Below are 12451 nucleotides of genomic sequence, written 5' to 3'. Positions count from 1 at the left end.
GTTCCGCCGCTCCACACGCGCTCGCGAATCTGCATCTCTGGGGCAGTGCAGCAACTGCATCACTCGGCCGCTACAAGGGCAATGCATGTTTCGATTAACGCCCTAAAGGCCAAAGACAGACTTGACAAAGCTGGACTGTGGGGGAGACAGCAGAACGAGACTCGAAACAGAGCTCGCAAACCAGCCGTGTAAACAGACGGCCGGAATCGACAGCACACTCAACGAACAGTACGCAGCAGTGTGGTTTAGATGTCACTCACACGCACACCGCCATCCCCATAGAAACGCAGAGGAACGTGTGTACTTTTTTCCAACGATAAACGAGCGTCCCGGCAACATGACACCGATCCAAACAGTGAGATGGAGGGAGAGAAAAAAACGAACAAACAAAAAAGCCAACACACAGTCGAAAATAATCTCGCCGAAGGTTATCTGAAGTTCGTTCAACCCGTGCAAAATGCGTGCAGGCAAGGGACGCGATGTGTGTCGCTGTGCGCGCGCGCACATCCCCATCGTGCACGAAAAGCCGCGACCACGCGGTCGTTTTAACAAACGAGGAAAAAAGGAGGGATGGGGAGCGTGCAATATGGCGATCGATGATCGTACCGAGCAGATCTGGGCAAGAGATGGGTTGGTAGTGCGGCGCGCGATGACATAATAATTAAGAGGTCTGGAGCCTAACGCACAGTACAGGGTGTCCGATGTCTAAAACTGAAAGCAAAACTAGAACATGAGAATGAATGGAGCTGTTGTTGTTGTTCATTAATTAGAGTTTTTGTGAGAATATGACATGCATAATTTTCTTAACTTTCGTTTTCTAAAAGAGAAATTCGGTAACTCATTGTTAAATGAATTTATATTACAAAGTTTTCGTTCGTGTGTGTCGAACCCTACAATACAAACTCAAGCCTTCAACTCGAAACACAGCGAACCTTAACATTTTTAAAAATTCAAAACTGTGCCTTCAACCGTTCAACAAGTTAACGTTGCGTGCAAAACACACACATGTGTGTGTGCGTGATCTTTCCTTCGCCCGAGCCAACGGTTCGATCTAGTTGGCTGTGGTTTGCCTTCAAAACGCCATCATCAAGCCAAACCTTTGCGAAGAAGAAAGAGAAAGAACAGAAAAGTGCGGACGCTTCATTTTTGGTCTCATGTCTCATGAATTTTAACGAAAGAGCCCCAAAAACATTTTTGATACCTTCCCCAAAAGCGGACCCCAAAACAACCAGCAAAAACCGAGGAGAGAAGGAAGAATCATCTGCGAAAAACATAATCGCGTAGGCAAACAGCGTGCGCACCAGCCCCATGCGCAAGAGGAAGGATCGTTTGGCGAGCCATTCTTAACCAGCATGAAGTAGGCGCAAATGAAGAGGCGCTTCAGGAAGAGAAACAACATAAAGAAAGAGGCGAAAAGAAGCGTGTTGCCAACTTCACTTGACAACACACGACGGCAGAAGAGCAGCAGTGCTGATGAGTGAAGCTTTGGTCCGGTGAGAATGTGTCCCCTCTGTGAGGCCACGCTTCAAACCGCGCTTCCTTGCCTTGTTTCTAGCAATGAATCAGATATTTAATTAGCATCCAGCACACCCTGCCCTGTGCGCCGTATGTGTGTGATTGATAGAACGAACCAGCCACGACATTGACCGGCTTGCACGCCGATCGTTTGAGTTCGAGTCACTGCTGCATTGTGCTGGGTTCATTCAATCCAACCTGCCTGTTTCCACTCGGACCAATGGCACCTACACCAATGAAAGCACAACGAACTAACATTTCAAAAGTGTAAAACAAACACGCCCTTTCACAAGCTGCTGCTGCTTGGTGCTTAAAGGCACGCTTCCTGAAAGTACGATCTTGCACCAAATGTACCAGACGGAAAATTGTGGTCCCGTGATCAGGCCGAGGGGGTAGGGTTTAAAAATAATTCCTCAAAAACCTCCTCGTAAAAGTGGAACGGCCACATGTTGACGATAATTTAACGACGGCACAAAATGTGTTTGTTTTCACTTTTCGGGGGTGTATGGCGCGAGCACATACAGACATAGTGCCTGTGTTGCAGTGGGAGATAAGCGAAAGCCTGAGGCTGGTGCGCTTGAAAATGAATAATGGGGCAGTACAGGTTCTTGTTGGTCCTGTAGACATAATAAAGTATAGTGTTTGGGAATAAACTCTTCTATGAGGAGACTAATTTTTGAGATGCCTAGAACCTTACAAGTTCAACTAAAATTCCTAAAAATCTTCATTCGTTTAATGATCTTATTGTAATCCTTCAATCGGAAGATCTCTCTGATAAACGCAACGCATTGGGCAGTGTCATGTCCGGCACGACATGAGCTGCATTTCCAACCTGCACAATGAAAAGTGACGTTAACACACGTGCCACCGTCACTTTCGCTTTTTAACATCTGCCAAAATGTACAAAAAAGAAAAAAAAGTTAAAACCATACACGAATTTCCACCTGTTTTTGCCGCTTTCCCTTGCAAACTTGTTCGTGACTAACCAACCGATTGGCCTTCTGCCAGCTGGCCCCTGCAAAAAGGCCTTCGAAGTGACTTCTATTAATCGTCACGGCTAATATAGCTGCAACTATGCCACCAGTGAGCTTCGAAGCTGATCCTCCCGAACGCCCGACAAGCGATAAGTAACGCCTGTCTGTGAGGCCTGTCTTATCAATATCTCCTGCATTACACCACTCCAACCCGAAGAAGAAGGGGGAAGAACGACACGGTACACCTTCAGCAGACACTTCGTAACAAGCGCTCAATGTTGTTGGGATTTTGGGTTGTTGTCCCCAATTTCCGTACAACCAGCTGCAGAACGAAACTGCCCTTTTTGGACTTGTAGGCTACGCTATCACCCCGAAGACACCCCGACACTCAACACCTGCCCCGTCCTTGGATGATGGCAGGATGGATGGGATTGAGATTGATAAGACGTCCCACCTGTGAAACACCTGTAAAACAAGAGCCGGCAGGTCGACGAGTCTTACCTTTGCGAAATATTCCATTGCGTACCGAGTACGACAGGTTCTTGAAGCTGACCGTTACCGGTTTGAACAGCCGAGCGGCAATCAGCGACGGTGCCGCTATCTCCTGCTCCACGGCCGGTACCGCCGGTATCTGTAGGGGCTCTAGCTTTGCTGCACCGGCCCGCCGACCACCGACACCGGATACCGGGGATGTTCCCGCCTCTGGATCTGCGGGTCCACCGTTCAGCTCTGCCGAGCTGGCCGGGTTCATTTCATACGATTCCTCGGCCATCTCAAGGCTCGACTCGAGGAAGACGTTTTGGATGTTTTCGTGTTTTGTTCACTAGTTCTTGCTCCCTAGTTCTCTGTAGCTGATGCCAGACACTCAGTCACACACACAGATAAACTAATCCCAACTAATGGTCTACCGGTTAAGAATGCGCGAAATGGTTAGCACATGGTTGGGATGTTGGCAACCAGCAATTTGGCTAAAAATACGTTTCGTGCCAAACTAGAACCTAAGAAACACACTCTCTTAGTAACACATCCCACGAGAGCTATCTTCTCGCTCACCGTTCACTCTCGGGTGCTCCACTGGACCATTCTACAACGGGTTCGACGCCAGCCAAAGAGCCCATCGATTCTGTTAGCACAGCGGGAAACGCATCACTCTCCCCCAGTATGCGCTTTTATTCTTCACACACAAAACCTACACAAAACAACACACACACGCTGAGTTGCACAAAGAAGGGCTGCGATGCGGTACAACCAAGCTTCCTTCCCAAACGATAACGTCGTGATCCCTTCTTCCCTGCCCTTCTTTTCTCCGTGACTCGGGTACCGAAAACCAAACAACGGCATTCGGTATCAACACACTCACACACTCCGCCCTTTTTCTCGTCGAGGCTCCCTAAGGTACGATGGCTCTAAGTGCACCCGCACCGAAATAACCACAAACAACGGCACAACGACCGCGGCCACCGACCGACCGACGCGGGTGAGAAGTCGCGGATGGGTTGTTCGATGCAATCGGACCGACCTGGGAATGAGCTGGGCACGCATCCACGTTCGCTTGCCTCTCGGAGAATACTGAAGGCACCGAGCGGCTCAGCTGATCCGCGAAGCCGCGCGCACAACAAAGCAACGGTTGGAGCAGCAAAGCGGCACCGCATGGTGGGATTTTGTTGGAGGTTGGTTTGGTTAAAGCGTTACTTTATTATTGAAATTAAAAAAACAATGATAACGTAGCACATACATGATATTTGTCGTAACATTTTTTAAAACGCACTAAAATGTACACAGTAAGCATCCTAAAAACGATATAAAATTTCTCTCTTTTGCTGCATAAAAGCATTAAACGCCTCAAACACAACTCCGGTTTCATTTTTACACACCGCAGAGTTACGGCCCTTCGAACACGATTCTCATCTAGCCTGCTGTGCTCACCAAACCAAACAACACGGTGTGCGTGAAATGACTGGCCCCAGAGCGCACCTGCCTTTCGCTCTCTCGCGCGTAACACGTGAACCAACTCCAACTGCATCGCACGCGCAAACAGGGTTAGTTCTTTTTTCGTTGTTTATTATGCAGACAACCTTCTTCGCATGCACTCGGGCTCATGTGCACATCCTTGGCCAGTCGATGATCTTTAAGGTTCTTTCCGTGCAATAAAACCAGAAAAAAGGTTCCTTCAAATCACAAAACAGTAGCGGAGAACACGGATCTACGCGGATGTTCCATTGGGCATTCAGGCACCACGATTATGCTGATCCGGCCTGGCCATCCCGTCACAGCATAAGCGTGTTGATAACGGGCGCGTATCGCATTTTTTAGCAAACATTTGAAACCGCTATGGGGAAGCAAATGACCCATTACAAACACAGCCGTGTGCGCTCTCGGTACACTTGCACTACAATGTACTTATCACGACTGGGCGGCCCGAGCTTGAACAAGAACGACGCTTCTGGGCGGATGTCAATGAGGGCATCGAAGTTCGGTTATCTTTGAACTGTCCTGCTCAACTGTTCAGCGGTGCAGCTGAAACGAATGAGACGCTGTGCCAGATTTTCTGTGTCCATCAGCTGACGATGGGGAGAAGACAGCTGCCTTAAAAGAGGCCATTATCAGCATAAGACCAGGTCAAATTAGAACATGGACTTGGACCTGAAGTAGGCTCAGATGTCGGGCATTAAAACTTTCAACCTAGAAGTCGTTTTTTGTGCCTCCAACTATTGAAACTATATCAGTTTACATGCTTCCGTGCCTATTTTTAACACCGAAAGTGTGGCCGTGCTGACCTTTGGAATCGAATTTCATGCCCTTCAGGTTCGCCTCCCTCTAAGGTTATCACGATTCAAATTCATTAACCAAACACATTAGTGACACTAGCAATGCGTCAAACGCGTCAACTGAACTGAAAAAGGGCTTCAATTGAAACGCTTGGCACTCGCCACCATTTGCTGATAACGCGCTGAACGCGCTTACTGTAGCAGTGTGTTGTTCTACCAGCAGATTCCAGCGATTATACATTTCTTTCAATTTACGTCATAAGCATTCTAGGAAGGGATGAAATGAAAGGGAACAAAACAATATCCCCATCTACACTTTGAATTGTTTTGCGATCAACAAATTGGAATCAATGTAAGGTCATCGAGGTGGTCTATTTACGATACAAAGGAACTTCAATCGACCAGCAGATGAGGTGAACAACCCGTTAGCCGTCCTGAACCCGTCCAAATCTCCAGCACGTGGTTAAGCCTCGTAACCAGTGCAGCAGCTGTTCCACATTTTACAACAAGTGTCCTCAAGCGGTCACGCTCCCTCTCTCTCTCTCTCTCTCTCTCTCTCTCTCTCTCTCTCTCTCTCTTTCTATCTCTAGGCTCTTGATGATAAGCTGGTCTCGATTAAAACTGGTCAATTCGGTAAGTAATCACACTTCATTCTTCTCCCAGTGCTCTGTGAACTTATCGCCAGTGGCTGTGTGCGACCGTCTTCTATTGGGATGTAGTCTTCTTAACCGACAATAGTCTAAGTGAACAATAGCGCACACACGCCGGACAGAAATGACAATCTTGGACGGGCTCCTAGAGCGATTAGGCTAAGCTTATCAATGCTGGCAACGAGCGACGAACCGATGAGTCTTTGTTGGGTGCAAATCAATCATGTACTTCAGTGGAGCTGTTGAGAGCGGCATTAGCTGCCGTTTCCTGTAACAGTCACTGGGCTAAAGCTGGTCAATCAAAGACAGTTGGACAGGTTTCTTTGTGCTATTATTATCGTTTTGTTGTTTTATTGTTGCAAAGTCACCAGTGGATTAACGGCGGATAAACTATTTCTAATATTTACACGTTCTTTTTCTCGTTCTTTTACGCACTCTGTTTGTCTTCCCGAAGTTAATGGAACGATAATTTTGTGATGCTTTTTTGTCATATCTTATTCATATTCCTCTTAATACACTCGAAACCTTCACACCCTGTCTGTCGTACTATCTGGCTAGCACTGAAGATTCTTGGCCAATTCGTGGTCTTGAACATGGAACAAACCACTGTCTGCAAAAAAAAAGTACAAAAACTTGGTGTATATTACTACAAGTATATAAAAATTCCATTAAACTCCACATTCTCCATACAGTATACGGTATACAAAAGAAACAACAGCAAAACACCTTTTGCTAGTGCATTTGATCACAGATATCGATTGCTAAACTTACAAATCTACACAACCACACACGTGTACTACACTTCGTCTTCGACCCTTGGGCTAAGTGTGCGCATTCATTCTTTGCAGATTCCTGGGTGTTGGGTTGGGTGATACAATTCTAGTGCGTTTTTTTTTCATTCTTCGTTTGCTTTCCATTACAAGATTGCAAGATTCTAGCTCTCCCCTTTAGGCTTTTCCCTTAACATACTGCTGGTTGGCTAAGAGACGGCAAAATAATTAGTAAAAATCGATGGCCTATACCCGCAATTCCCTTCGGTTTATCGCTTGTTCAGCTTGTACCACAGCACTAACACGGTGCTGATGTACATCGTGATGATGATCAGCATAATCAGCACAAAGTTCGACTGCATGTCCACGTGCTCGATGTCCATGTCCTTCTGGAACAGGACCGGGTTCTTGAAGTGGCAGTAGATCTGCGTCTCCGGACAGTGCAGATCACCCCGGTTCATGCCGTACACCGAGTTCATTATGCCGTGAAAGCTCGCCCGGTAGTAGCTGATGTGCCACATCCACTTGAACACGGGCGTAATGTCGACGTACCGGGTGCAGAAGCCAAACACGGAGAACAGTACCGCCAAAATTGGACCGATAAATACGGCGAGCTGGTCAGAAAAGTGTCAAAAGGAGGGAGAAAAGAAGGATAAAATTAGTATTTGAAAGGCTCTTTTATAAATTATTTGAAAATTGTAACGGATTTGCAAAGGCGTTCAACTTCAACGCCATCTAGCGTCCTAAAAATTGAACTGCCATACAACTTGCACAGCAGGGTTGCATGCAACCTTTGCACGAACGTTCAGGGTTGGATCGAATGTTGCGGCTACAACTACATTAAATTATGGTTTTGTTAATTTTCAGCTAAACTGTCACAAATTAATTTGCCATATTTTTTAAATGACAAAGGATGCAAATGAGCTTATCATGATTTGTGGGTTTTGAGTGTTTAAGAGTTGTATGACTGCATTGAAATTGAAAAATTGAAATTGATGAATGTATTACTGGATAGTCTGCAACAATACGCTTATACATTTTAGTGAAGGAATGTTTAATTCACTACAATCAGTTTTAACCACTACCAGACGACATTCAAGCCATTCAACATTATCTCCTAATCTTCAATATCAGTGTCTATCACAATCATTCGTTTTTTTCTCTCTCTATCTATCTCTTTTCCTTTTTTGTTGTGCAACTCATTGAAACCCTTTATTTAGCTTAACGCCTCAATCTCACGTTGCATCATCTTGTCACCACTTACCTTCACCGACAGCGTTGCTCCGACGAAGAAGCCCCACGACTGGGCGCAGATCGAACCGGCCACGCAGAACAGCGCGAATATGCAGAAGCGCTCCATGTTTACGTAGTTGCCCGTTAGATGGTAGCTGATCACGACGTAAATGAGAGAGCAACAGATCTGCCGAAGCCGGAGTAAAGCCGTACCAAAACAAAACCGAGAAGTAAAACAAAACACACACAAAAAAAGACAATTTATCACTTAAGGTGCTACGAAAAATCTGCCCGTCATGGCGCATAGGCATTGGTTCGCGTGATTCATGCAACACTTGAACTCCAACTTGAATCCAAAAGCAAAACCCTCAAAAGGAACACAATGCATGTGAATGGTTTCTGAAGAGCGGGTGGACGTTCAGCTTTTTTCATCATCATCATTGCAACACTTTCACCAGCAATTGCCCCGACTTACCTGTATCGGAATTTCAAGAACCAGCACGGACAGGAAGTACGGGCCGAGCTTGTACCACCGGTTGAAATGCTCTCTCGTTAGCGATTCCATCTCGATTTGAACTGGAGGGAAACGAAAAAGATGTTGAAGTAAAAAACACAGTTTCAAAAAAACCCGCTTTCTTCCTCTTGAAGACGAAGATACTTACACGAAAGCACAACGGCCATCTTTCCAGTATAAACCATCATCAGCATCGATCCGTAAAGGTAGACATAGTTCGCCAGCACCTGGTTAGCGTTTGGCCCGACACCAAGGTACAGGTAGCCGAAGATGGTGGCCACTGCCGCATGGGCAATGATTCTACAGAACAAAAGGAACTAAGAAAAAGGAGGTGGATACGAAATTAGAGCGATTAAATGAAGAATGACCTAACGATTAGCTGTCCCCATTAAGCGCTACTATTGGTCACCTTGAGCCACCTTGATTTGCAAATGCAGCGCACTTGAACTAGTTTTCCCGTTCCTTGTTCTGAAAGCCTGAATCGCAAATGCTTTCTAACACAGTCGCAACACAATCGATCGACAGCCGTTATTCGCACTTACATTCAATCTCGATCGCACGATCGGATGGATTGATTGGGGTATAATTTTGCAACCGGCAAAACGCCTTCTACACGGTACCAATTATCTACACGCTATTATGATTATTTAACCAATAAAATTATCCAACGTGTGAGCATTGTATACAAAACAATCCACCAACCGGGAACACATAAAATCAACACGCATCGCCCTTCCCAACAATCACCATTCAGACACAGGCGGTAAAAACGGCCAAGAGGTGGTTTGAAATGTGGAACACTCGTTTTTAATTGAGGATTGTCAATAAACCTGACTGACAAGACAGCAGGCACCAAACAATGGGAACGCATTGGAAATAATGCTGGGAAGGAGGAATAGTACTCATTCCAGGCATTAGTTTTAAAACACTCTATTTAGTGGCGCATGATCTTGAAACACCTATCAGTTTCACACAATGGTGTGTTTAACATCTTCCAACCGCTCGCATTACTTACATAATTCCGCCTTGTCATGAGCAAGTTCCGGTAGAACAGGAGCAAAAATTGCATCACCAGCGAGGCGGGTTTCGTTTTGGAGAAGATGTCCTCCTCCTCGTACGACGAGTTGTCCAGCGCTTCCTGCTGCTTCTGCAGCTTGCACATCTCTTCCGCCTTGCCACCGCCACCGATCGAGTAGCTTTCCATCAGTTTTACTGGAAAAAAAAACAGAAAGAAAATGAGAGAGGGAAAAATAGACACCAAAGGTCAGCAATAAACGGTGAATGGGACATAAAATCAATGGCTGGCGCTTTTTGAAAATCTTTGCAAACTGATTCGCTGAGCGCTTTTGGGGGTGCGATTGTTGCGATCACACTCAACCCTGTGAAGAACCAAATTCAATCGACTCTCCGCGTGTGTGTGTGCGACTTAATTGAGCGAAAGGTACAAATTAGCGACCTTTTATCTATTCCACCCAATCTGGGACAGTGTGTGGAGTCCGACTCTTTTTTATACCACCTTTTTTTCCAAACGAGATTGTTTGCTACGGTCAGCATTTGTATAGCCAAGCATAAGTAGCTATAGCAAAGTAAAGGGAAGAAGCAAAAGCCACCCCACAAACTGTCACGGACTGCTGACTTTGTAGCAATAAGGAAGGCGAAACTGGAAAACGGGCAATAAACGTGTCGCGGGCACCAGTCCACGCCACGCCGTGCGTCGTGTTTGGTGAGCAAACGAACGGAACGAATTCCCAGCGCAAAAACACACACACACTCATTTTTCCCGCCAAACGGATTCAACCAAACCAACTGAAAACCAGCAGTGAGTGTTTGTATTTTCCAACAGGCTCAGTGCTGTTTTATTTGCTCCGCCGGGCTCATCGAACAGTAACCGGCAGAGCTCGTCAAAAGTGTGCCCCGGGTTTTTGTGTTTGGATATAATTAAGTCTCGCCATATACACGCGCGCGTGGCTTGCCTGCGTTCTTCTGGAATATGCGACACAGTAACAAAATTAGCACCTCGCTGCTGCTGTTGGGTCCCGTTGAAGATGACTCTGAAAGGCACCATCGGCCACATTATGTTTAGAATGCATGAGGTAAGAATTGAAACGACAATAAACCGGCTCTTTTGCGCCGTCCAAAAGAAGGGGTTGGCTTGGAGTTACGGAGGCTCCAATCTCTTAATCAATTAGTAAACCTTTTATGGCTGACCTGTGTGCCGAAACAATCAGCAAAGGGTGTGACATTCGGTTGGGACTGAAGGTCTTCAAGGATTTACACAGTGGTTTGTGAGGGTTTTGTTTCTTGTCTCGTATGTTTGCTTAAAATATCTCTCTCAACCTCACTTCCAGTTCAAACGTCAAAAACCGGGTTTCAGGCAGTCATTTGCATCATAATTCCAGAAGAATCAAAACAAAACACCCAACCTCGTACACACTGTTACTGTAGATTACTGTGACAATGTGTGGAGTTCTAGAATCAATATTGAAGCTACAACCACCTGCTAAAACCAACAATACAATAAAAATATTGCGTGTGAAATGTCACACCAGAAAGGTACAACTGACTGAAACAATCTAGCTGATGAGGCTGATTCCAAAGCAACCAAAGACAAGCAGGGCGACATGATCTTTACCCCGGATATGCCATTAATTACGCGCTAATGAATTGGGAAATTTAAATTACCAGCCTGACGGCAGGTTGTACACAACGCGCAAACATAGCGAATGACCAAGCCCTACCGATTGGTCAAACAAACCAATCAATTGTACAATGGAAACTGAAGACAGTGACAGGAAAAAACAACTATCTATCGATCGGTTATGATGTGATGTCGATCGACCCAAGAAGGTAAGTTGCAGTGTGCAATTCGTGGCCACGATGTGGTTAAAAAGGTTGCTCTGAGGAGTTGCGTTTCTAACTAAACCCTACTGGCCGGGCTTTGCAGGGTGGTCTCGGGTGTGCACTAACGCACTCAGTTCAATGATTGATCCGAAGGCTCGTCCTCGAGCGAGCAAGCCACTTCTAAGGCTGATGAAATTGGCTTGCCGCCCTACCCGTGTTCACGCGCGGTGTGTAATTAATAGTTTGTACATGTGCGCGCGCGTTAAGTGCAAGAACCGACCAAAGACGCGGAGGTCACCGCGCTCCGATCTAAAGATGGCACGGCAAAGCAGAGCAGAGGAAGTGCCGATAAAGGGCCGATCTCGAAAGGGGGGTGACGTCGAAGAAGCTTACCGTTGTCGTCGAACGTCGAATCTAGCTCGATGCAGCGGCTGCTGATTTCGTAATATTTCTTGAGCGCCGCCTTGATCACCTTACCGACGTCGGCCCCGTACTCGCCAACAGCGATCTCCATCACTGGAAAATGAGAAAGAGCACAACAAATGGCTTGTTAGAAACATCCCACCCAAGTAAAGCATCTTCATCGCAAGACTCACTAAAATCAGCCGGATTGTGATAGCTCGGACAGTGGTAGCCAAGGTCACCGAGAAACGGGAGCATCTCCTTCGTCGGCCCCTGATAGAAGCAGTGCCCTTGCACCACCGTATAAAGCTGATCAAACATCTCGAACAGCAGCGCACTCGGCGTGTGGATCGTGCACACGATCGTCCGTCCGTCCTGAGCCAACCGTTTCAGCAGCGAAATGCACTGCGCACAGGACGAACTGTCCAGCCCGGTCGTCGGTTCGTCCAGAAACAGGATCGGTGGATTGCTGATCATCTCCAGCGCGATCGCTAACCGCTTCTTCTGCCCGCCCGACAGGCCCATCGTTGGCGTGTTGCCCTTCTGCTCCAGCCCGAGCATGAAGAGAATCTTCTCGATCAGCCTGCGCTTCTCGGCCATGCCGATGCCGAAGCCGAGCTTCAGATGGGTCGCGCAGGTCATAGCCTCCGTCACCGTCAGCCAGGGTCGCAGGGCGTCGTGCTGCTGGATGTAGCAGGACAGCTTGCGGAAGCTTTCCGAGTTGTGCGAACGGCTCTTGCCGTTCACCTGCACCATGCCGCTCACGCCGGACGACCTGTCGGGA

At 46.8% G+C, this 12451-nt stretch overlaps 2 protein-coding genes across 2 annotated transcripts in view; both read right to left on the bottom strand.

Annotated features, from left to right (window-relative positions):
• LOC120954747 (uncharacterized) overlaps window positions 1–12451 on the bottom strand; it is a 35380-nt gene that overhangs the window by 10272 nt on the left and 12657 nt on the right. The window contains exons 4-11 of the mRNA XM_049608226.1: window positions 11862–12442; window positions 11659–11781; window positions 9440–9636; window positions 8573–8741; window positions 8386–8486; window positions 7942–8097; window positions 6950–7291; window positions 2991–3306 (exon numbers count right to left, since the gene is read on the bottom strand). Of these exons, the coding sequence (XP_049464183.1) occupies window positions 2991–3306; window positions 6950–7291; window positions 7942–8097; window positions 8386–8486; window positions 8573–8741; window positions 9440–9636; window positions 11659–11781; window positions 11862–12442 (1985 nt within the window). The remainder of the gene's footprint in view (window positions 1–2990; window positions 3307–6949; window positions 7292–7941; window positions 8098–8385; window positions 8487–8572; window positions 8742–9439; window positions 9637–11658; window positions 11782–11861; window positions 12443–12451) is intronic.
• The window catches only part of LOC120955650 (guanine nucleotide-binding protein subunit alpha homolog), a 252778-nt gene continuing 247918 nt past the window's right edge, over window positions 7592–12451 (bottom strand). The window contains exon 7 of the transcript XR_007452762.1: window positions 7592–7601. The gene's annotated coding sequence lies outside the window, so the exon portion shown is untranslated. The remainder of the gene's footprint in view (window positions 7602–12451) is intronic.

Source organism: Anopheles coluzzii, chromosome 3, assembly GCF_943734685.1.
Source record: "Anopheles coluzzii chromosome 3, AcolN3, whole genome shotgun sequence".
In the NCBI taxonomy this organism is placed as follows: Eukaryota; Metazoa; Arthropoda; class Insecta; order Diptera; family Culicidae; genus Anopheles; species Anopheles coluzzii.
Note: the sequence above shows the minus strand (reverse complement) of the source record. Positions and strands in the feature narration are given on the sequence as shown.